The sequence below is a fragment of the Oryctolagus cuniculus genome, chromosome 3 (assembly GCF_051225735.1).
Source record: "Oryctolagus cuniculus isolate XC-2025 breed Fujian yellow rabbit chromosome 3, ASM5122573v1, whole genome shotgun sequence".
In the NCBI taxonomy this organism is placed as follows: domain Eukaryota; kingdom Metazoa; phylum Chordata; class Mammalia; order Lagomorpha; family Leporidae; genus Oryctolagus; species Oryctolagus cuniculus.
In genome coordinates this window covers 105,653,135-105,676,730 of record NC_142869.1, presented here as the reverse complement: position 1 = coordinate 105,676,730, position 23,596 = coordinate 105,653,135, and the positions used below count along the sequence as shown (strand labels likewise).

At 39.0% G+C, this 23,596-nt stretch overlaps 1 protein-coding gene across 5 annotated transcripts in view; it reads left to right on the top strand.

The window, feature by feature from the left end:
- Nucleotides 1-23,596, top strand: part of THSD7B (thrombospondin type 1 domain containing 7B) — a 985,451-nt gene that overhangs the window by 747,318 nt on the left and 214,537 nt on the right. For all 5 annotated transcript variants that reach the window (XM_051849593.3, XM_089329248.1, XM_070071551.2 and 2 more), the window contains one exon: nucleotides 17,780-17,958. In XM_051849593.3, the coding sequence (XP_051705553.3) occupies nucleotides 17,780-17,958 (179 nt within the window). The remainder of the gene's footprint in view (nucleotides 1-17,779; nucleotides 17,959-23,596) is intronic.

Below are 23,596 nucleotides of genomic sequence, written 5' to 3'. Positions count from 1 at the left end.
TTGAGAAACACTCAGATTTTGAGTCTGATATATGAAATCCAATTCAGAGCCAGATTTTTACTTCTGTGGCTTATACATTTTTCCTGAATTTTGCAGAATTTTTTGGATTGGTTTCACTTGGTTATTTCCAACAACTACAGAGCAAAAAATAATTTGTTCTCTAAAATACCATAATTTTGTACTGTCTCAATTTTCTTGAATGAAAAGACTTGAAAATTTTATCTCATCTTTTTTTTTTTTTTCATGAATCATCTTTTTAGACTTGGAAGGATGAATACAAATTACATTCAAGCCCTTGGTGAAATAATTCAGCACTTTCTTGAACCAGATCTATACTTCTGCTATATACAGCTATGGCCTTATCCTCCTAAAGTCTTAACTTGACAGCTTAAAAAAAATCATGTCAGGGACCAGCGTTCTCATATAACAGGCAAAGCTTTGTCACCTGTGATGCTGGCATCCCATGTGGATGCCAGTTCATGTCCTAGCTGCTTCACTTCTGATCCAGCCCTTACTGACTGTGCCTGGGAAAAGCAAAGATGGCCCAAGTGCTTGGGTCCCAGCTACCCATGTGTGAGACCTGGAGCAAGCTGCTTGCACTTGGCTTCTGCCTGGGTTAGCCCTGGCTGTTGCGGCATTCTGGGGAATGAATCAGAGGATGGAAGATTTTCTCTTTCTCTCTCTCTGTAACTCTTTCAAGTACAATAAAATAAATTTTTAGGCCGGCACCGGAGCTCAATAGGCTAATCCTCCAGCGTGGTGCCGGCACACTGGGTTCTAGTCCCGGTCGGGGCGCCAGATTCTGTCCCAGTTGCTCCTCTTCCAGTCCAGCTTTCTGCTGTGACCCGGGAGTGCAGTGGAGGATGACCCAAGTGCTTGGGCCCTGCACCCTCATGGGAGACCAGGAGAAGCACCTGGCTCCTGGCTTCGGATCAGCGTGGCGCACCGGCTGCAACACGCCGGCCGCAGCAGCCATTGTGGGGTGAACCACTGGAAAAAAAAAGAAGACTTTTCTCTCTGTCTCTCTCTCACACTGTCCACTCTGCCTGTAAAAACAATAATAATAAAATAAAATTTTAAAAAACCGTATCAAATGTAAACCCTTTCTAATCACATTGCCCTAACGCCCAACCATTGTAGACAGGATCTGTTTAGACAGTCAACACAAGGAGGTGGTCTTGCCTGTGCCATTCCTGCCTAACATTTATCTCTACGGGAATGATGATTGTATAGGGATCCTATAAAGCTAAAATTGTGAAGAACATTGGGCAGCCATGTTAAACACTTTCTGAATTCTCTCTCTACTTTGTGGAATTATTACCACATATTAAGCATTTTGGAATTACAGAATTTTGTGAACCTTTAAAGTAATGGACAGACAGTGAAGAAACAAATTATGAGAGTTACTGTGAGTCACTTCAAAGAACTTGGACTTCAGGGAACACAGTAAGAGGAGTATCATTGCTCAGAGTTGGAGGGATGATACTGAGTTCAATGTACATGTTTTTCTTTAAGATCTTGTGACCATATCCCCACCCATAGTGGCCTTCAGGCTCTGTTCGATATTTTCAATAACCCTGCTTTAATTAACGTGGAAGAATTGATTGCTGTCTACCAAATGTTAATCATTTCCTGCTCTACTTGATCAACAAATAGCAAAAGATTCACATAGGCACTCTACTTTCCCCTGCCTTGAAGAAATGTTTTAGCCTTGAAGAAAAAAACCTCATTCTTAGGATAACTAGGTGTTGAATCTTTTTTCTGCATTAGATTTTTCCAAGCTGGAACTGTGCTCCTACTTCCTTCTCCCATCTCATACACTGAATGTTACATTCTCTTTGTTGGAGAATAATAACAGTAGTTGCAAAGCCTAACCTCTTGCTCCAGACCCTCTGATCTGTACAGCAGTTCACTGAAGGCGTAATAATTATCTCCATTTTACAGGTGAGAAAATTGAAGCATGGAAAGAAGTTCAACGACAGGCACAAATTAATGCCACTAGTAATTAGTTACATGGTTGATTGTGGACTTGTCTTTCTAATATCTAAGCCCATCCTATTTTCCAATATAGCATTATCATCTCTAACAGAGACATCTGATTATCACTTATTGGGTGCTTATTGCATCTAGCCCTGGTTGGTGCTCTCAGTGGTACTCATACTAATTCTATGCAATAAGTACTTTTTTTGTCCCCATTTCATGGGTCAGAGATTGCATTCATTTTCTATGAATATCCAAAGATATCTATTGCTGTCATGGGTAGTCACCTCTCCCATGGCTATATGAGAGCCACTAGAGACAGGGTCTTAACTGGGTGTGGCTCTGTCCCAACAAATCTGTATATACAGAAACAGGCAGAAGCAGGATTTGACCTGCAGGCCATACCTTTTCAACCACTGTTATTGATGATTTAGTCAAAGCTTAAAGAACTTAGGCAGCTTATGTTGAAGTGGGCTATGGGATATAGGCCTACATCAGCTTGAGGTCATAAGCTGTGTTCTTAACCAGGTATTCACATTGTCCTCCTTGTAATTTTCATAGTAGATTGAATTATGTACCCCTCAAAGATATATTTAAGTCCTAAACGCCAGTGCATGTACATGGAACCCTATTTGCAAATACAGTTTTGCAGATGTATTAAGTTAGGGAATTTGAGACAAGATCATTCTGGGTTTAGGGTGTCCTTAACGGAGATATGGGAGAAGGGAAGAAAGAGAAAGCAAGGTGGAGGCGAAGAAACACAAAAAAGTAGGTGGCTATATGATGAACGAGGAAAGTGGTTGTCACAAGCCAAGGAACAACAGAAACCACCAGAGATTGGGAAAGGCGAAAATTTTCTCAAGTAAGCCTCAGAGGGAGCACAGCCCTGCCAACACTTTAATTTCAGGTTTCTGGAATGCACCAGAATGAATTCACAGCACATCCTAAGAAACCTATGAGAGAATAATTTTTCCCTGTTTGAAACTACTATTTTTTTTTTCAGTTTAAGCTGCTAATTTGTTATGAGTGCCCTAATAAATAAACTCTCTTTCTGTCTTCAGCAAAACATTTCTGGTTGCTCTTGGGACTTTTTCTGGCTTAAAAAGCTCGCTCTCCTTACTCCCCTGACACTCCTAATTAGAAGATCACTGGTTATTTGAATTTTTGAGAAAATACAGTTAATCAAATTTTAAATAAATAAATTTAAATTCTCAGCTTATTTCCTTCCGTTATCAGGTATTTCATTAAATGTTATTAAATAAAGTCATAAAATGTTTATTGATTAAAGAAAAGCCTACATGTAAATCTCTTGATTAGATAATACACAATGCATTAGGAAATAAATATATTAATAAGTGAAACAAATTCATAATTACCAGCTTGCTGTATAAATCAAGAGTGGGACTCATATTTAATTTTACACCTTGGCAAAAGTGTAAAGGTTTTTACAGTAACTTGCAAGGAGTTAATGTACTGTGAATTAATTCCACTGCATTGATTTCTGTGCTAGCTCACTGAAAGATGCCATTCTTTGGCCAAAGCAAACTTTTGGAGGTAGATTTTCCTCATCATGTAACCCATAATTCAAAGTTTATAGCAACTTATTTCACTGTTCATGAATACAAATCATTGGCTGGATGTCCCAACAGGCCAACGTATTAAAAAATGACTCTCATCTCTGAAGTTCATTGTTGTGTGCACATCTTATCATGCTATGAACTCTCTTCTGTGCTACTGAGCTCTTTGCAAGATCTTGACTGTGAACGAAAAATGTGTACAACCATCTCGTTCTGGATGTTTCTACCATTAGAAGTTTTCTTGATGTCTCTTGTTGTCTCCTATAGCAACTGTGTTTAAATGCTGGTGCAGTAACCTGTGGGATACTGATGCAGCAGAATTCATTTCATCTAGTCAGGCTTAAGCTTCAGGAACTTTCAGTTGCTAGATCCTCTTGCAATTCATTAGACCTGAATTGACATTCATAACTTTGTTTTCTTTAAGAATACATCAGTATACCTGGGAACTTCATAAAGTTCATGGAAAGTAGAATTAAAAGGTAAAAAAATAAAAACTTTAAATTTGATTTTCCATAATCTGTTTGAAGTACTCTCTTATAATCTTCAGAGCCCATACACCTGTTCCAACACTGGCTGCTAGCATAGAGTCTGGTTTCTCCTGGAAACCACAGACCAGATGGAGATTTCCAGATCTCCTCATATTAGCAGCAAACTGAGCCTGACAGGTGGGTTTCTGTATCTTCTACCTTTTCCTACAGTAACAGCAGCCCCAGTGTTATTGGCTTTCATATTGGACTTACGAGTTAGCTTTGTCATTTTTTTAATCACTGCGTCCCTGAGTGGAGGGGCACAGTTCATTAGAAGAGGCCCAGCCCTTCCGTTCCAGCTGACTATTGCTAGGCTGGAAGAATCCAGGCATTCCCAGGTTGTCTGCATGTTTATGAGAAGTCAAAATCTTCTTTTCATGTGCAAGTCCCAGTTTTTAACTCTTAGCCTACAAATAAATAAATATATAAATTCGCCAACAAATAAGCAATGTGTATATAAATAAAATAAATAGTGCATTTATGTAATATATAATATTTTTAAAAATTTTTAAATGTATAAAATATATAAATAAGCCCAGGGATAAATCCATCATTTTGGCCTAATAAAATGGTTAGATTCAAGTCAGGGTTCCCTTAGAGATTCAAGAGATGAAGAAAAAAATAACAGAAACACGTTTGTTCTCAGCATATATATTTCTGAATCTGATGGGCTACATGGAGGCATCTGTGTACTCATAAACTGGGGAGTGCGCATTCTTAGACCCAGCTTAATTAGGGAATGAAGTTCTATTTAAAGAGCAGATTCACTGGTCATTTTGAAGATAGTAATTTTCATTTACATGGCATATTATTTATGTGTCTATGTCAAAACTAGCTGAACACTAGTGGTATTGTACCATCCTTTTATTGTCTTGCTTTTCAGCACCCTGCATATCTATTTTTATTTGCTTTGTGGTCTTTTAAAAGTAAAAAACCGAGGCAATTGTCATTTCACTTTTGAGTTTTCCAGTAGTCTTTTTTTTTTTTTTTTTTTTTTTTTTTTTGACAGGCAGAGTGGATAGTGAGAGAGAAAGGTCTTCCTTTGCCGTTGGTTCACCCTCCAATGGCTGCCACGGCTGGCGCGCTGTGGCCGGCGCACCACTCCGATCCGAAGGCAGGAGCCAGGTGCTTATCCTGGTCTCCCATGGGGTGCAGGGCCCAAGACTTGGGCCATCCTCCACTGCACTCCCTGGCCACAGCAGAGAGCTGGCCTGGAAGAGGGGCAACCGGGAAAGAATCTGGCGCCCCGACCGGGACTAGAACCCGGTGTGCCGGTGCCGCTAGGTGGAGGATTAGCCTAGTGAGCCGCAGCGCCGGCCAGTAGTCTCTTCATCAAGGGCTCTTATCTGAGGCTATCTCTTCTTCACTCCAGTAGCATACCCACATTACTATCAGAATTCTTACTCATTTATCTAAGCATTCCAGCATGACCTCCCAGTGTGGTCCCATACTAGCCTAGCCAAATTTGTCCTGCTTTTCAAACATACACCTTTGTATGGAAGATTTTCCCTGTTTACTTAGGACCTTTTGGAGTTAATTCCTGTCTTCCTCATTTAATTTGTGGTCTCTCCCCTGCCTGGATTGCCTTATAAATTCCCAACAGTTTATCAAAAATCTGCCTTATTGTAATGCTTATTTGTCTTTGTGAGGCCATGACACAGAGTTTTACTATGGGAGATATTTTTATGGTAAATGATGAGACATGGAATGAATTAGAAGAAAGTAATAGAAGACCTATTGTCCAGTTAAGGGGCCACTCTAATAGTCCAAGTAGGAGAAAATGAGTGCCTAGTCTGACCAGTGGCAGCAGACTTGGAAGGACGGAGATGGACTCAAGGAACCATCGATTTATTGCCCCAGCACAGAATCTCTTTTTGTCGATGTTATCCCAGCCTTAAATTTACATGGAAATGATCTGGAGTGGGAAAGCACAACCAAATTTGAAAATGATTACCCTATAATTTTTATGTTGAAATATCTTTACAGAATTATATTCTCTATCAATCACTAGCCCCAAAAACATGATAAGGAAAGAACATTTTTACTTTGCTATATACATTTCAGTTGCATTAAAATATTAGTATGTCATTTATATTGTATGCTAATATTTTCCCACAAAATTCTACTTATTATATTTTTTGACCCTTACAGCATTATTGAGAGTTAGAAAGGAAAAGTGTTGCTCCATTCTTATTTTTGTTTGAGGAAACAACTATTGAGATTTAATATTTTATCCAAGATCACATAAGGTTAGACCTTGACTTATAATCCATATTGTCCTTTTTAAAAAATAATAAATTATAAATGTTCCTGAAATATATACAGAGGCTCCACTTTTACAAAGTCACATTCTCATTTGATTGTGCTGTTCATTCTGTTCAGACTCTGCTAACTGCTGATACAGCTTAACTTTATTTTCTCAGGACACTGTATTCATTCTCAAAATAGTCTAAATATTTGCTCCATGGTGCTTGTTAGTTCACCTCTGAAGACACCATTTGCTATGCCAAGGTTGATCCATCAAGGGGATAGGTGATAGGAACAAACAGAACAGATAAAAATCTCAATGGTTGAAAAGCACTCACAATCCAAGTCCGTCTTGTGCCACCTGGAGGCTCTGCTCAAGGCCATCTTCCCTCTAGACGTTGGCTATGGAGCAGCTGCTATCTGGAACATTGCTGGCCATTGTGGCATAGATAAAGAAAAGGTGTGGGGCCTACACTGTGGTGTAGTAGGCTAAGCCTCCGCCTGCAGTGCCAGCATCCCGTGGTGCCCCAGTTTGTGTCCTCTTCCGATCCAGCTCTCTGCCATGGCCTGAGAAAGCAGTGGAAGATGGCCCAAGTGCTTGGGCCCCTGCACCCACATGAGAGACCTGGGAGAAACTCCTGGCTCCTGGCTTCAGATTGGCTCAGCTCTGTTGTGACCATTTGGGACTGAACCAGTGGATGGAAGACCTTTGTCTCTGTCTTTCCCTTTTCTGTCTGTATCTCTACCTCTCAGGTAAATAAAAATAAAATCTTAAAAAACAAGAAAAAAAGGTATGACAGATTGTGCTTCAGCTCTAAAATCTCCTATATAGGGGTAACACACATCAATGGATAAAGCAAATTATAAAAGTCACACCTAACTTAAAGCAGCAAGCAAGTATACCTAACCACATGTCCAAGAATGGAACCTGAAATATTTGAGGAATACATAGATGAATATAAGACAAACTTGAAGATCATCTCTCAGAAACCTTAAAGGAAATGTAAAGCACATGGTGTGTGGTATAGTTTAAGATGAAGTTCTCCTAGTGCAAGATTTGAGGAGAGGAACTCATATAGACCATTGAAGCCTCTCTTCTAAGATTTGGTAATATTGACTTGTCATTAATATGTGTGTCTTTGCAGGTTACAGATATTAAGTTTATTATGGGTTAAAGCTTCAGGTACTTTAGTTTTAACAATACTTACTTGCAATAAGGAGAGAAACCACCTGTGTATGTATACTCCTAACTGAGCATCTCTTTAGTCTGCCTGGAGGAACTTGCACAAGGGAGTTAATGGTGAAGTTGTCTATGTGAACAACTGGAGGTACCATCTTGATTAAATTGCCCAAACCAGTTTAAAAGATCTATTTTTATATTTGATTGCTTGCGTAAGTGGACACATTTAGAGCAAGAGAAACAGGTCAAGTGATTAGTCAAAAACCTGTGTCTACCAGAATAAATATTTTTCACTAGATTGTCTTAGAAAATTGAAGTCAAAATCTATTCATAATACCTCAAATTGAAAATGTGTATGTGTGTGTGTATGTGGTAAAACCTAAGTACTTGATTATATATCAGATTGTTGACTGATCACTTCCAAAATACGAATGACTTCAAGGGCAGGGTTCATTCTCTACCTTGTTATCTAGCACTAAAGACAATATTCTGAGGCCATAATTTTTGATAAATAATGTTTTTTTTCCTGCTTAATGGAAGCTGACTGTCTCCATCAAGTCTCGCCCAAGTTCTCTGCTTACTTCTGTTAAGTGTGTAAAAAGAAGCTTTTGTCCTAGGTGAACTTGAATGACCATTTACATCTAAAGTAAGTGTACCAGTGAATTGTGTTACTTTTTAAGATTTATTTATCTGATAGGGAGAGACAGACAGAGAGAAAAAGAGAGAGAGAGAGAGAGAGAGAGAGAGAGAGAGAGAGAGAGAAATCCATTAGTTATTCCTCAAATGGGGGCGGGGGGAGAAATCCATTGGTTAGGCCAAAGTCCAGAGCCTGGGACTGTATTCTTGTCTCTCACATGGGTGGCAAGGATCCAGGTGCTTGGACCTTTTCTGCAACCTTCCCAGGCACATTGGTAGAGAGCTGGATCAGAAAGGGGGCAGCTAGGACCCAAACATGCACTCTGATGTGAGTGCAGCTTAATTTACTATACCACAACCCCAGCCCCATGAATTATGTTTTTGATTAAGGAAGCTGAAAGACAATTAAATGACTTTTTCTTAGAGATAAAATAAAATTCAATGTCATTGTTCCACAAAAGATTTGAGCTTTCAGTAATCCAATAAATCTTTTTTTATTTTTCAATGCATTATTTGAACTGTGTAACTTCTAAATCAAGTATTTTTCTGATAGCTTATGAGGTTACATATCCAAAGAGAATTCCCTGTTAGTTTCAATACATTGGCATCATTTTATGATATCTAATATTTTTTTTTTTGACAGGCAGAGTGGACAGTGAGAGAGAGAGACAGAGAGAAAGGTCTTCCTTTTTGCCGTTGGTTCACCCTCCAATGGCCGCTGCGGCCAGTGCGCTGCGGCCGGCACACCGCACCGATCCGATGGCAGGAGCCAGGAGCCGGGTGCTTTTCCTGGTCTCCCATGGGGTGCAGGGCCCAAGCACCTGGGCCATCCTCCACTGCACTCCCTGGCCACAACAGAGGGCTGGCCTGGAAGAGGGGCAACCGGGACAGAATCCGGTGTGCCGGCGCCGCTAGGCGGAGGATTAGCCTAGTGAGCCGCGGCGCCGGCCAATATCTAATATTATATTATCTGCATTGGTGACTTTTTATATAATGTAAAATATTTTACTAGACAATATCATTTTCAATTATCTTCCTTTTAATAATTCAAAATTTAAAAAAAAAGAGATAGCAATAATTTAGATACTCTTTAACTCTTCCCTCTTCATTTGTTCTGAGACACAAACATGATTGAAACCACCTTTTAAAGATTTATCATTCATGGCCGGCGCCACGGCTCAATAGCCTAATCCTCCACCTAGCGGCGCCGGCACACCGGGTTCTAGTCCCGGTCGGGGCACCGGATTCTTTCCCCGTTGCCCCTCTTCCAGGCCAGCTCTCTGCTGTGGCCAGGGAGTGCAGTGGAGGATGGCCCAAGTGCTTGGGCCCTGCACCCCATGGGAGACCAGGAGAAGCACCTGGCTCCTGCCTTCGGATCAGCGTGGTGCACCGGCCGTGGCGGCCATTGGAGGGTGAACCAACGGCAAAGGGAAGACCTTTCTCTCTGTTTCTCTCTCTCACTATCCACTCTGCCTGCCAAAAAAAAAAAAAAATTATCATTCATTTATTGGAAAGGCAGAGGGACAAACAGAGAAACCCTGGCAGGGAAGGGGGAAGGGATGGGAGCACTTTAATCTACAGGTTTACTTTCTAAATGGCCCAAACAGCTGAAGTTGGCCCAGATGGAAGCCAGGAGCCAAGCATTCCATCTGGATCTCCCATGAGGCCGACAAGGACCCAAGTACTTGAGTCATCACCTGCTGCCTCCCAAGGTGTGCATTAGCAGCAAGCTGGATCGGAAGCAGAGGCAGGACTGGAAACCAAGCATCTGATACAGGTGATGGTGTTCCAAGGGGTGGCTTAACTGCTGAGCCACAACACTGACCCTTGAAACCATCATTGGCAACTGCTGTCCATGATGGTGTTCCCAGGCCAAGATGTAAATTCTCTAAAGCAAGTGGACAATACTGTTAGTTTAACTACATTTTCACACTCTAATGGATTGAAATTTTAAATAAAAGTTTAACACCATCAGTTCCTCCTTTGATAACAGTGGCAAAGTAATAACCTAAATCTCAAATTGCCTTTTTTAGGATAATGTAAAAATGTCTACTAATTTTTTCCCAAACAAATATATCTTTAAAACATTCTGATTTAAGTCATTGCATGCTTTTAAGTATAGTATATTTTCACTAAATAAATATTGGGGTATTTCAAAAGATTTATGGAAAATGGAAGTAAAATGTAAGTTTAGGGTTGACATCGTGGCACAGAGAGTGAAGCTGATACTTGTAATGATGCCCTATATACAAGTGCCAGTTTGAGTCCTGGCTGCTGTCGTTGATGACCCAAATACTTGGTCTCACCACCCATGTGGGAGACCTGATTTTAAAGTTCCTGGTTCCTGGCTTTGTCCTGGCCTAGCTCAGGTCACTGTGGCCAATTCGGGAGTGACCCAACAGATGAAGGATCTCTCTGCTTCTTTCCCACCCTATTTCTGACTCTCTCAGTCACTCTATCTTTCCAATAAATGAAATAAATCTTTTACAGGTGGATGTTTGGCTCTGGTGAAGACACTGTTTGGGATGCCACCCTGGGTTTGAGTCCCACCTCCACTTCCGATTCCAAATTACTGCTAGTGCATACATACCCTGTGAGACAGCATGGGAAATTTCAACTGGTTGTATCCTGCTACTTACGTGGAAGACCCAGACTGAGTGCTAAGCTCTTGGCATCAGCTAGGCCACGCCCTGGCTCTGATGGGCATTTGGAGAGTGAAGCAGATTATAGAAAATATCCCTGCGTCTGTCTTCCTGCCTTTCAAATGAATAAGACATAAATATTTCTTAAAAAAATAATTTATCTTGGTGCAAACAGTTTTGGGAATCCATGTAGTTTTTCCTCATCATACACATTTCCCAGGAACATTTTGAAGGTTCCTTATACACTGACAAATGCCTTCTAGAATTATTACAATGTATAAATTAAAATCATAGAACTCTAAATATTGCAAAATGAACATATGCTATCATTTTATCTCACAAGATTTTCCCAGATCTTGTTCAGTATTTTTTAAAAATGTTCCCGCTTTATTTTTGGTACTGCAATTTCATCATTTAGGTACAATGGCAGTAAATGGACTGTCCAAAAGATGTTCCCTGAGACTTTACTCTGTAGGATAATATTAGTAAATTAGGTTGTTTTCTCAGGTTTAATATGATCAGCATCTGCATCTTCTACAAATTTTGAAATGAGATCTTATATTGGGAAAAATTAAAATTACTGCTCGAATAATGGAGAAGGAAAAGCACAGAGGTAATATTCTGGGAAGTAGTTTTTTAATAGGATCATCTATGCAGAAAGCTTTATCCATTTGCTAAGCTAAGGAGGTGAGTGTTTGAGAACTAGTAATACAGATTGAAAAGACATTTTACCATAGAGCCCTGGGCTTCAGCTATAGTTGATATGTCTTTAAATAAATACCCCTGCTTATAACATGGATGCAGTCACCACTAATGATCATAATCAGTCCATCTTTCTCTATAATAAGTTAATTTGGAGCACTGATTATGTGTAATGTCTATAGTTAACAAAATTACCTTTTTGGTTATATGCTGCACTGATAACTCTGTCATGGCTACTTCATACCTAATTTCCTATGTGTTCAGATAACTAAAATAGAACACTAAAGCATCTCTGTGCCAAGTAATGTGATGACACAGCAGTGTTTTCCTCATATAAAATGCAGTGTGAAATACTTTTTGATAGAAAAAATGCTTTTTCCATAGCAGTTGGGTTTAGATTTGTGAATGTACCAGTGAAGTGTTTTCCAGATGGGAACAGCTATTTTGTGGTCTGTTTGATGGAAAGGAGTTTCTAAAACATTAGTGAGGTTTCTGTAGTTAGAAACTGGAAATCTCATATGGCAGGTTAACCAGGTAGACAGTCAAATTTGATCATATTCAGCTCCCAAAAGCTGTTAGTATTAAGTATGTGGGTAAAACTAATCCTTTCAATTATGAGATAGGTGTAAGAATATGCAATTATTAATACTCCTCACTATGGACTTTCCTTTGGGGTATACTCTAACATGAAAATAATTTCTCTGTAAAATAAGTATTTCTATTGCTTAGTCCTGTTTAATTTCAAAATTATGTAATACTTGTTGAGTTTATAGCCTTAATGTTCATAGGGATCCCTTGAGTTTATTTCTTATCATGTGGAAAGAGAAAAAAATGTAGTGCTAGAGGCTTGCTAATTAAAATCCTTAAATATGCAAATATAAATGAAAATGATTTAAACTCTCATTTGATTAAAATAACATCTACTTCAAAATCTCTTTAAAAATAGAACATCTATAGATATTCAAATATTTAGAGTTTGTTTATATTACAGCTTCTGGATTTCAGATTTTCCTATTTAAAGGATGCCCATGCCATGAATTTCTGAATTTCTAGTCTTCTTTTCAGTGAGTAAAAAATAAAATAATTTTGTGTCTCAGTTTCTGTGTAATATTAAGTAAGGCTTGTGAATTTTCTGTTGCCCTTTATTTAGCTTGTATTATTGTGCACTGAACTGGAGCTCAGAGTGCCTTCGCAATGGCTATAGAATTAAACAAGAGAGGGTTAGTCTTTTAGCAGTCTCAATTAGAGCAATTTTTACAACTCCAGGAGGATCTCGATTTACTGTATTCTTATCAATGAATATTATTTGTGAAATTTAAAGGTACACTAACATTAATGTAAAGGAGAGAGGGAGAGGGAGAGAGAGAGAGAGGGAGACAGGGAGAGAGAGAATGTCAAGAAGAGAAGACTTGAAAAGAGCCTGGAAAAGAGTTGGAAATGTATCAGATAGAGGTGAAGAGGTTGCCTTATAAAGGTTTTATGTGTGCCTTTTCCATTTAAATATAAAGTAAGAAGAAAAATAATGGGGATGCACACAAATATATTCCTAGGAAACTGAAAGACTCCTCATGCATGGCTTTCTATTTTTCTGATTGAGAAAGCACTGAGATCTTAAGAGTGTAAAAGTAGGTGGAGCAGGTTTGAAGGAGCTGGTGTGCAGAAAGAGAATTAGAAGAAAACACAGAGGAATGGCCAGGCTGGGAGAGAATATGGTTGAAGACGGAAACTATGCACTAAAGTATTGCTGGCGTGGTACGAGTGATTTCTTCATTTACGTTCCATAGTCCTGTTTCAAGCAGAGAGAAGGAGAACAAATGGTTTCATGCAGGGCTGATGTTCTGACAGTGTGGCATGGCAGAAGGGCACTGGGACAAGGAGTTCAACTATATTGGTCAGAGAATAGCTACAGTATTGAATCAGGGACATCAAATTGGTTAGGAAAATGACTTATTTTGAAAGAATAAAAGCATACCTATTATTGGAGAAGGTTAATTAGTCTGTGTAGGTATAATTTCAGATACAGGAAAAGGAAGCGTGGGAGCAAAAACAAATTAGGGAGGTGGTTCTCAACCCAGACTGTACGTTAGGATCACCTGGGTTTCTTTACAAACTACTGATGCCAGGGTCCCATCCTCTGAGATTCTGGCTTAATTAGTTTATGATCTGTGTCCAGCAGTGGAGTCATATTTTACAGCCAAGGTCTACAGCCATTGCTTAGAACTTTCATCAAGAATTTGATTTTTGTTTTGCAAAATGGGCGGGTTGGTATTTTATTTGCAAGGCAGTGGGGCATCAGCAAAATTTTTATAAAAAGGGGTAATGTAATTATTATGTATTTTAGAAAAGAATATTTTACTCAGAGTGATTGATAGATACCAAAGAGAACAATTAGAAAGAAATACTAGTAGAGAGAACATTGCATTATTCTGAGACGTGGTGAGCTCCTGAACAGGGGACTGACAAGGGAATTGCAAGTGAAGGGGCATATTTATGGTTTTGCAATGTAAGAATTTATGAAATGTATTAATGCATATGTAGAATGAGGGCTTCTATGATAAATTGAAATTTTTTTATGTTGGATAATTCTTAGTTGTTAATCATTGCACAATAAATCACCACAGCCTTTGCAGCCCAAAACCACCTTTATTGTATCATAGCTTCCATGGGTGAAGAGTCCAGGCACAGCTTTTCTAGATTCTTTGCAGAAAAAGCAGGACTATAATCCAGGTGTGGGCCAAGGTTGAGGTCTCAGCAGAGGGTTGACTGTGGAAAGCTCTCCCTGGAATCCTCTGAGCTTTGGCAGAATTCATTCCCAGGCAGTTGGAGAACTGAGGTCCCTGTTTTCTTGCTGGCTGACACCCAGCGGCTGCCCTCAAGCCCTGGTGGCTGCTCCTAGTTCTCGACCATGTGGTCCCTTCATTTGTATTTCATAGTATGGCAGGACTATCTGTCTACAAAAAGAACCCCATACAGGAACCTGCTGTAAAGTTCATTGTTGCAGAGATGTGGAGAGAAGCGAAACTTTCCAACAGAAATTCTCATCTTCACATCTTCAGGAGAGGATATTTCTAGAGAAACTGGGACAGATTTCCCTTGTTCTCCATCATTTTACGGTGGCACGCTGATTGGCTTTCCTGCTCTGACCTGGGTTGTGTACCTTCATGATGTGCCCAAAAGATAAAATACCCTAGTCAGTGTCTCTTTACTTTCTTATTTGATCCGTCTCAGTTTCTTGTTGACTTAAGCACTTGTCAGATTCCTAAGCTGGGGTGTGGGTTAGCAAGTTTGACTTTCACGTTTGTGCTTAAGCAGGGGACGCTTCAGATTCTGGCCTTGAGCTGGACTCAGAAGAGCCCAGGAGGTGCTACCTGGCCACGCATAACTGAATCATCTTTCTCCCTCTCTGCAAGGACCACCAATTCTGTTGTCTCTACTGGATCCATTCTCCTTTGCTTTGGATTTGTTGAAAATTGTTATGAAGGAGGTTGAAGCAAAGTTCCAAAAGTGAAATTACCGTGTGTTATACTGGGTTTGCGTGTCGGGGGAAGTTGTTTATTTTCCCTTATTTGGGACACTACACTGTGAAATTCAATCGACTGAAGGTCCTAGAATTCTCCTAAAACCTAGTTCTTTGTTTCTTTGACAACATTTAAGCTAGCATTAATAAACTGAAAAGAGAAAATGCTTGGCCATTTTAGCTGTGTTTTATGGCCATTTCATATTGCAATCTTCCTTGTAATTCATAATTTTTATACCATTTCAGGTGTGTAAAATTCATTGTCTTGTAAGTATAAAGAGTTCAATTTCCAATTAAAGATTCTAAAAAGGCTCAGTACCACTTTTATGGACCTTTCACCTGATTGTCAGGCTCACCCAGAATGATCTCCTTTTTGTTTCATTGAAACTAATCAACTTGGTGCTAGCATTGTGGAGGAGTGGGTTAAAGCCCCAGGCTTCAGCCCCAGCATCCCGCTGCTCCACTGCATATCCAGATCCCTGCTATGGCCTGGGAAAGCAGCAGAGGATGGCCCTGCACTCACGTTGGAAACCCGGAGGAACCTCCTGGCTCCTTGCTTTGGATAAGCTCAGCTCTGGCCATTTGTAGTCATTTGGGGAGTGAAACAGTGAATAGAAAATCTCTTTCTCTCTTTCTCTGACTCTCTAACTCTGTTTTTCAACTAAATAAAACAAATGTTTAAAAAAGAAACTAATCCATTTATTTGACACACCAACTATGTTTGTTGTGTTCCCTTCACTTTTGCCATTGTCCATAACCTGATTACCAAAATGGCATCCTGTCATAGTCACAATTCCTACCCACACTCAGAGAGAAGAGATTATACACGCATGTATAGCAGGGCACAGTAATGAGAAGCTGTTGCAGTTACTTGAGGTGAGAAATGCAAGAGACTTAGAATATTCTAGAAGAAATGGATATCTTCTGAATTTGGGGTAATTTGGTATCCAAGTATAGTTGTTAAGTAGGTAGTATAGAATTCAGTAGGAACATCAGTCTTGCAGATATTTATTGTAGTTATCATAGAGGTAGTAATTAATTTTTAAAAAAATTATTTATTTATTTGAAAGGTAGAGTTGCAGCGAGAGAGAGAGAAATCTTCCATCTGCTAGTTCAATCCCCAAATGGCCACAATGGCCAGTGCTGGGCCACGCCAAAGCCAGGAGTCTGGAACTCCACCTGGATCTCCCATGTGGGAGGCAGGAGCCCAAGTACTAGGGCCACTTTCCACTGCTTTCCCAAATGTATTAGTAGGGAGCTGGATCAGAAGTGGAGCAGCCTGGACTGAAACTAGCACTCATATAGGGTGTCAGCATTGCAAAATATGGCTCAACCTAGTGTGCTACAATGCTGGCCCCAAGAGAGCTAGTAGTTAAAAGACTGAAATTATACAGGGAAATATTATATTAAGAAGTAGGCTTGGGGCTGGTGTTGTAGATAGCAGGAAAAGCCACCAGCTTTCATGCTGGCATCCCATATGGGCTCTGGTTCATGTTCAGCTGCTCCACTTCTGATCCAGCTCCCTGGTAACAGCCCAGGAAAAACAACGGAAGATGGCCCAAGTGTTTGAGCCCTTTCTACCTAGTGGGAAACTTGGATGAGTTCAAAGCAGCTGGCTTAGCCTAGCCCAGTACTGCCCACTGCAGCCATCTGGAGAGTAACCAGAGGATGGAAGATTTTCTCTCTCTGTCTCTCCCTCTCTCTGCAACTCTGACTTTCAAAATAAATAAAGAAACCTTACAAAAAAAAAAGTTGGCTAAAGACAGGAGCAATGCCAAGTAGAGCTAAAACTTTTGGAGCTGTATTTCAACACATTATCTCATGATTCCAGTGCAGTTTCCCATTGTCCAACTTTTTTACTATTCCTCTATTTTTTCGTTCAATAATATCCTGATCTTTGTAATTTGTGATTCGCTTTCTGGCCTCCTATTTCCTCCACCAAGCCACACTAAATGGAAGCAAGAATCAATATGTTTCTTAGTGAAAGCTGTGCAGATCACAGACCTAGAAGAAATATTATCTCTAGGAGCTGGTGCTGTGGTATACTGGATAAAGCCACTCCCTGCAGTACCAGTAACCCATGTAGGCACCAGTTTGAGTCCTGGCTGCCCCACTTACTTTCCAGCTCTCTGCTGTGGCCTGGGAAAACAGTGGAAGATGGCCCAAGTCCTTGGCCCCTGCATCCACATGGGACACCCAGAAGAAGCTCCAGGCTCCTGGCTTCGGATGAGCCCAGCTCCTGCCCACTGGGGCAGTCATTTGCAGCTGCAGCGATTTGGGGAGGGAAACAGCAGATGGAAGACCTCTCTCTCTCTCTCTCTCTCTCCCTCCCTCTTCTTCTTTGTAATGCCTTTCAAATAAATAAATAAACCTTAAAAATAAAGTATTAACTCTATTATATTCCCTGTTGCAGATGTGAACTGCAGGAACTGTAGAACGGGGAACACAAACCCCAACGAGAGGAAGTGGTGCCTTCTTCAGTCCTGTACTGTGTCTGTTCTCCTTTTCAGAAAGTGAAACCAACTGTGTGCTTTTTCCTGTTTCTTCCATCTCATACTTGTATATGCAGTAAACAGAAGGGCACACATTTGAATGCTGAAGTTATTTATTTATATCTTAAATCTTGGGCCTTTTTATCTGCAGTAAAAATTCTTGAAGCTGCTGTAGCAGTATTGTTGAAAACCATGATCTGTGATAATGGAAATGAAAGTGTATTTGATTAGTACCTGTTTATCAGTCTTCCCTCCCTTCTCAAATCTTTTTCCTTTCAGGTTATATTCAAGAAGAGTGTGTCGTTCCCTGCCCATTTGATTGCAAGTTAAGCGATTGGTCTAGTTGGGGCTCCTGCAGTTCATCCTGTGGGATTGGAGTGAGAATTCGATCCAAATGGTTGAAAGAGAAACCTTATAATGGAGGTCGACCGTGTCCCAGGCTAGATCTCAAGAATCAGGTAAAGTGCTTGAAGCAAAAAACAAAGGCTACAGCTGTACCCATTATTATTTCCTGTTGGAATTGAAGCCATTTTCTTTATCAGGTAGCTCATGAAATGTTACTGTAAGGTCCAAAGAGGGTTAAAGAGGACAGAAATTAAAATTATATAATTAATAATAGAAGTTACCCACTTGCTGGTACCATTGAGAATATGCTGGTATCCTTAGCTGTGATAATATCTACAAATTTAAATGCAATTTTTTAGATGATATTGACTTATAATCTGATATTATAGAATTTACATATTTATTAAGTAATAGTAATGCAATTGGGAGAATATAAGTTATTTATGACATAATTAGTGGTCTTTTCTGTCAACTCCAGAAATGGTGTTTTATTTTTTATTTCACCTGACTCTCTATCCTGAATTTTTCATTCTCAATCTAACCAATTCTTCCAAAACTCTCCATGTCTCTTGACTATTTCTCCAGCTGTTCTTCCTGAAGTCAAAGCTGTTTTCACAAATGAAACTCTAATAGATATCTGTTTATAGATGTCTAATAAAGTTCACTTTGTTTACTCATATAATGAGTCTAAAATTTAGTTAAGAATTATAATAAAGGATTTAGATTTATCCTATGAGTGAATGCAGATTACTAGATTAGGACTGAAATATCTTTTTTTTTTTCAATCAGTCGAATTTATGGAGCACAAGATGATACCTAAAAGTTCTTAATTCATGTAAAGATGAAATTTGTCTCATGTGGAGATGTAAAACCTCTGTGATTTGGAAACCTCTAGCCAAATAGCTGCAAATGTAGCTATTACTAATTCTATTCAATTATTTCTCCTCTCTTACTTTCTTTTTGATTAGACACCATACAGGTTGTCTGATGAGTGGGGAATCATGTGTACCTGTTCTTAATTAGTTTGAATAGTGTGTGAATTGTTTTTTTGGATTTAAATATCATATGTGAGTTTGAGAACAGTATCTCTAGCCTCTTTTTCTCCCAGTTTTTATAAAACTCACTGAGATGAAAAATGATCGGGTTCTAAGAAAAGGCTTAGTTCCTGTGCTAGCCTTAGCTTTGAAGGTCGTGTGGTAAAATAATGATCATAGTTTCTTCCCTTAAAAAAAGAGAGAAACCCAGTGGGGAAAACAAAGCACAGGATGATACAATCAAGATAAAGGCTATGAAAAAGCCTCACAAGTGCAGGCGTCTGGTGAAGGGAAGAACAAGATGTGATTAATGAAAGAAGAGGGAGGCCATCGAAGCAGGCATAGGCTGAGGGATCAGCTTTTCCAAGAAATGAAGGGTGCAGGTTTGTGGGCAGGAGGAGGGCTTTTAGGGGAAAGGTTTTCAGACTACTCGACCATCCCTAAGGGATTTCCCTGGTGTTAATAATGGAAAAGACCTACTGAGCACTTAAAGTTCAAATAATTTATGGTAATTCTCATATCTTCCTCAAAACCACTGGTGAAAACTAATTACTTTTTACTGTAGTGCTACATGCTAATTTTAATATGCTAATTTTATGAACTAGGAAATTACCAAGGGATGAAAAGAACATTATCTAGGCACAGACCTTAAGGTGACATTCAGTTTATGAAGGCAAATGTATAGAAGAAACCAGTGTATAATCGTTTAAAGTGTGAATAATGCCGTAGCACTTGTATGTCTGTTATGACTTCGAGAAGTCTTGTTCCAAACATTTAATTGGGATATCACGTTTATAACCTGGAGAAGTGGTACAAGCTTGAAATTAAGTCCAAGTTCTTGAATGATTTAGATACATTCAATAAGTGAAAATTAATTGAAGGCAAGCCTGTATGGAGGGGGTGTTTCTAATTTTTGTGTTCAAGAAGGGAATTCTAGCTTGATAAAAATTGATTTTTTGTGATGCTCAGAAATGAATCCTGAGTTTGATTAGAAATGGAATTTAGTATGGCACTAATCTAAAATAAAAATGTGTCAGATATCTAACATGCATGTGGCTAAATTAAACTTGAATCAAAAAACTTGACCCCAATCCATGCTCTATATCTTTTTAAAATTTATTTTTTATAAAAAAACAACTGATTTCATTTTTGGGATACAAAATGACATGACTTACAATTACAATATCAAATAATTAAATCAAATCAATTAACATGCACATCACCTCAAATACTTATTTTGTAGTGAGAACATCTGAAATTTACTCTATACCTTTGAAATACATGGTGTACTACTATTAACTGTTTTCATTATGCTGTGCAATAGATCACGGTTTTAAAAAGAAATCATTTCTCCCGAGGCTTTATAGCTTTTGACCATCATCTCCCTGTTTCCATTACCTCTCATCTTCTGATAGACAACATCTACTCTCTGTTTGAATGGTCAGTTGTTTTAAATTCCACATATGAGAACATGTGACATTTCACTTTCTGTCCCAGCCTTATTTCACTTAGCATAACACTTTCCAGTGACATCTGTATTGCCACAAATTCCCAAATTTCTATCTTCTTTAAGGTTAGATAGTTTCCCATTGTGTTTATACATCACATTTTATTTATTCGTTCATCTTCTGTATACACTAAGATTGAGTTCATCCTGTGGCTGTTGTAAATAGTGCTGTGTAGAACGTGGGAGAGCAGATACCCTTCCACATTCTGATTTCGAGTCTTTGGAGTATATATCCAGAAGTAGGATTGCTGGATCACATGATAATTTTATTCTTAGTTTTTTGTACGACCTTCATACAGTTTTTCCATAATGGCTGCATTTATTTACATTCCCACCAGCAGTGTACAGGGCTCCTTTGTCTCTACACATAATTTATGTCTTGACATAAGTTAATTGATCAGGGCAATAATTAATAACCCTCCCTCTTACTACTAAGTCTGTAAATGGCAAGGGAAAATACTGTTGTCAAAACCCCTAAATTTAAAAGAAGTTTCCAAAGCAAGCACACTTGCTCCTGTAAGTAGATTTGTGGGGAAAATCTTGTGGTGACTTTATTATATACTACTTCTTATATATAGTAGAATCCCACGTGTGTGTGTATGTGTGTGTAATTTTCTTTATAGAGTTTTGTTTGAAATGATTCATATTTTCTTAATCCATCTGACAATAAATTGGGCTTTCAGGGATTTTCATAATTTACAAAATATTCCTCAGCTTCTGTAATTTATGGTAATTCTTCTTCATAAGGTATTGCTGTTTGCTTCTCCAAATCAGAAATATGGTACAGCGGTAAAGCCAATGAAACTCTTGTAAGCTTTAGTTTTACTACTGATCTGAACTTAGTTGTCTCCTTTTCAACTAGTCTTTGGTTTCAGTTCATTTTCGTTTTTTTTTTTTTTTTTTTTGGGGGGGGGACTATATTAATGCCTATTCACCAGTAAGTAAGAGGGTTTTTTTGTTTTGTTTTGTTTTGTTTTTTAAGCAAGCACATTAGAGCATTAAAAAACACAAATCTTTATTACCTGAGCATGAGGAAGATACATTAGAATCAAGATTAGTCTACCATACTATTCATAAAACACTGGGCTTTCTTGGGTGAATATTTATGTAAATGTTAATTTACCTGCATGTGCTAATTTTCCTCTTTTGATTCTCTTTAAAACATGAGGACTTCTTCAGGGTAAAGACTGTCTTTTTACTTTTGTAACCCATTTCAGTTCTATTACACTATCTTGTGGGTTGTCATATTACATTCGTTGGATGCCTCATTCTGTCTGGGTGAGTGGTATTGACAAATAATAATCATAAATTTCATGAGTGTAATGAGTGTGGCATGATCAGATTGGGATAATTAGCATTTCTAGCTCCTTATCATTCCTTTGTGTTTGGAGCCGTTGGTCTCCTGTCTTACAGTTCCTTATGGTTATGCTACTATGCAGAACATTATTCCTCTTACTTCACTGTATTTTGGTACCCATTATCCAACCCCTGCTCTGTACCCACTCTTTCCACACTTCCCAGCTTCTAGTAATCACTACTCTACTCGCTTCTCCTTTGAGATAAACTTTTTAGTTTCCACATATGAGGGGGAACATTTGATATTAGCCTTTCTGTGCCTGGCTCATTTTACTTAATGTCCTCCGGTTCTATTTATTTTGCCACAAATAACAGGATTCCACCCTTTGAATGGCTGAGTAATATTCCGTTGTGTATCTCCCCACATAAAACATTTGTTCTCTAAATATATTTTTATAGGGGCAGTGATTTTGTTTGCAACTGAATGACGGTGCATAAATTGTATAAATGTGTTCTCTAGAAACATTTGCCATATCTTCCCCTCAAAAAGAGGTGATTGAAATTTCAAAATGATGAGTGTAATGCATTTTGCTTTTCATAACAGGGTGGTAGTGTCTTTAAGAATGCTTTCTTTCTTTTTTTTAACTTTTATTTAATGAATATAAATTTCCAAAGTACAGCCTATGGATTACAATGGCTTTCCCCCCCATAACTTCCCTCCCACCCGCAACCCTCCCCTTTCCTGCTCCCTCTCCCCTTGCATCCACATCAAGATTCATTTTCAATTCTCTTTATATACAGAAGATCAGTTTAGCATATATTAAGTAAAGATTTCAACAGTTTGCATCCACATAGAAACACAAAGTGAAAAATACTGTTTGAGTACTAGTTATAGCATTAAATCTCAATGTACAGCACATTAAGGATAGAGATTTCTTAACATTTTAACATCATCTCTTCCTTAGAAGAGGACTTTCAGGTGAGGACAGTTTTCTGTGGGGAACTAGCTTATGCTTCATTAACTGTTAGCATCATGTAAACATGCAGAAATAACCTAGCTGTCCTTCTGTGGGATAATTTGTTTACCAAGAAAAATATCTCTACACTTAAGGTTTAATTTGATGTAACCAGTTTTGGCATCTGGCTTCTTTTCAGCCAACCCAACTCCCACTAATCCTGCCCAACATAATCATACCTGTAAGACTTCTGCTCACTTTGGCCTTAGTATTTTGATGGGAACACCAGACTGTAACTCGAGCAAGAGGTGGATATATAAAAAGGCCCAAACTGACCTATGATTAAGTTGCATTCAGGTGTACTGTTCTTGCATGTGAAGGCATAGTTGGTGGCTGTGCTACTGGTAAGAACTTGTGTTAAGAATGATATATCACCTGTCATAGAATGAAGGGTGGCTGGGTGATTTGTTCCTTAGGGTTATTTGGAGGACTTAATGGAGGCAGATACTCCCAAAACGTTTCTTCTCTCGGCAACATAGTAATTACCCAAAGTCCAGGTACACTGCTCCTTCCAAGGGACAACCTGGAATGGCCTTTGCGGGCTGGTGTTCTTCCATTTGTTTCCTTCATGCTGCTTGACAGTTCCAAATCTATGCTCCCTGCGTGTAGCATTGCACTCATTGATTGAGCTGAGTGGAGCACAGAGCAGACTCAGTGTTTCTGCTTTTGCCCAGCTCTAAACACAATGGCTGCCGCTTCTCACGAGTTTCCTCTTCTCCATCATTAACTCATGTGGCCCCTGTTCTTGACCCTCTCAACCAGGAGCCCTGAGGCTTGTTAAAATCTTTAGAAGAAGCTTTGATCATTATTCTTGAGATCTTTCAGAGTCACTTAGGAGAGGCAGTTTTCCTGTGTTTGTTGTGCACTGGAACTTACACTTTATTAGGATCTTTTAACA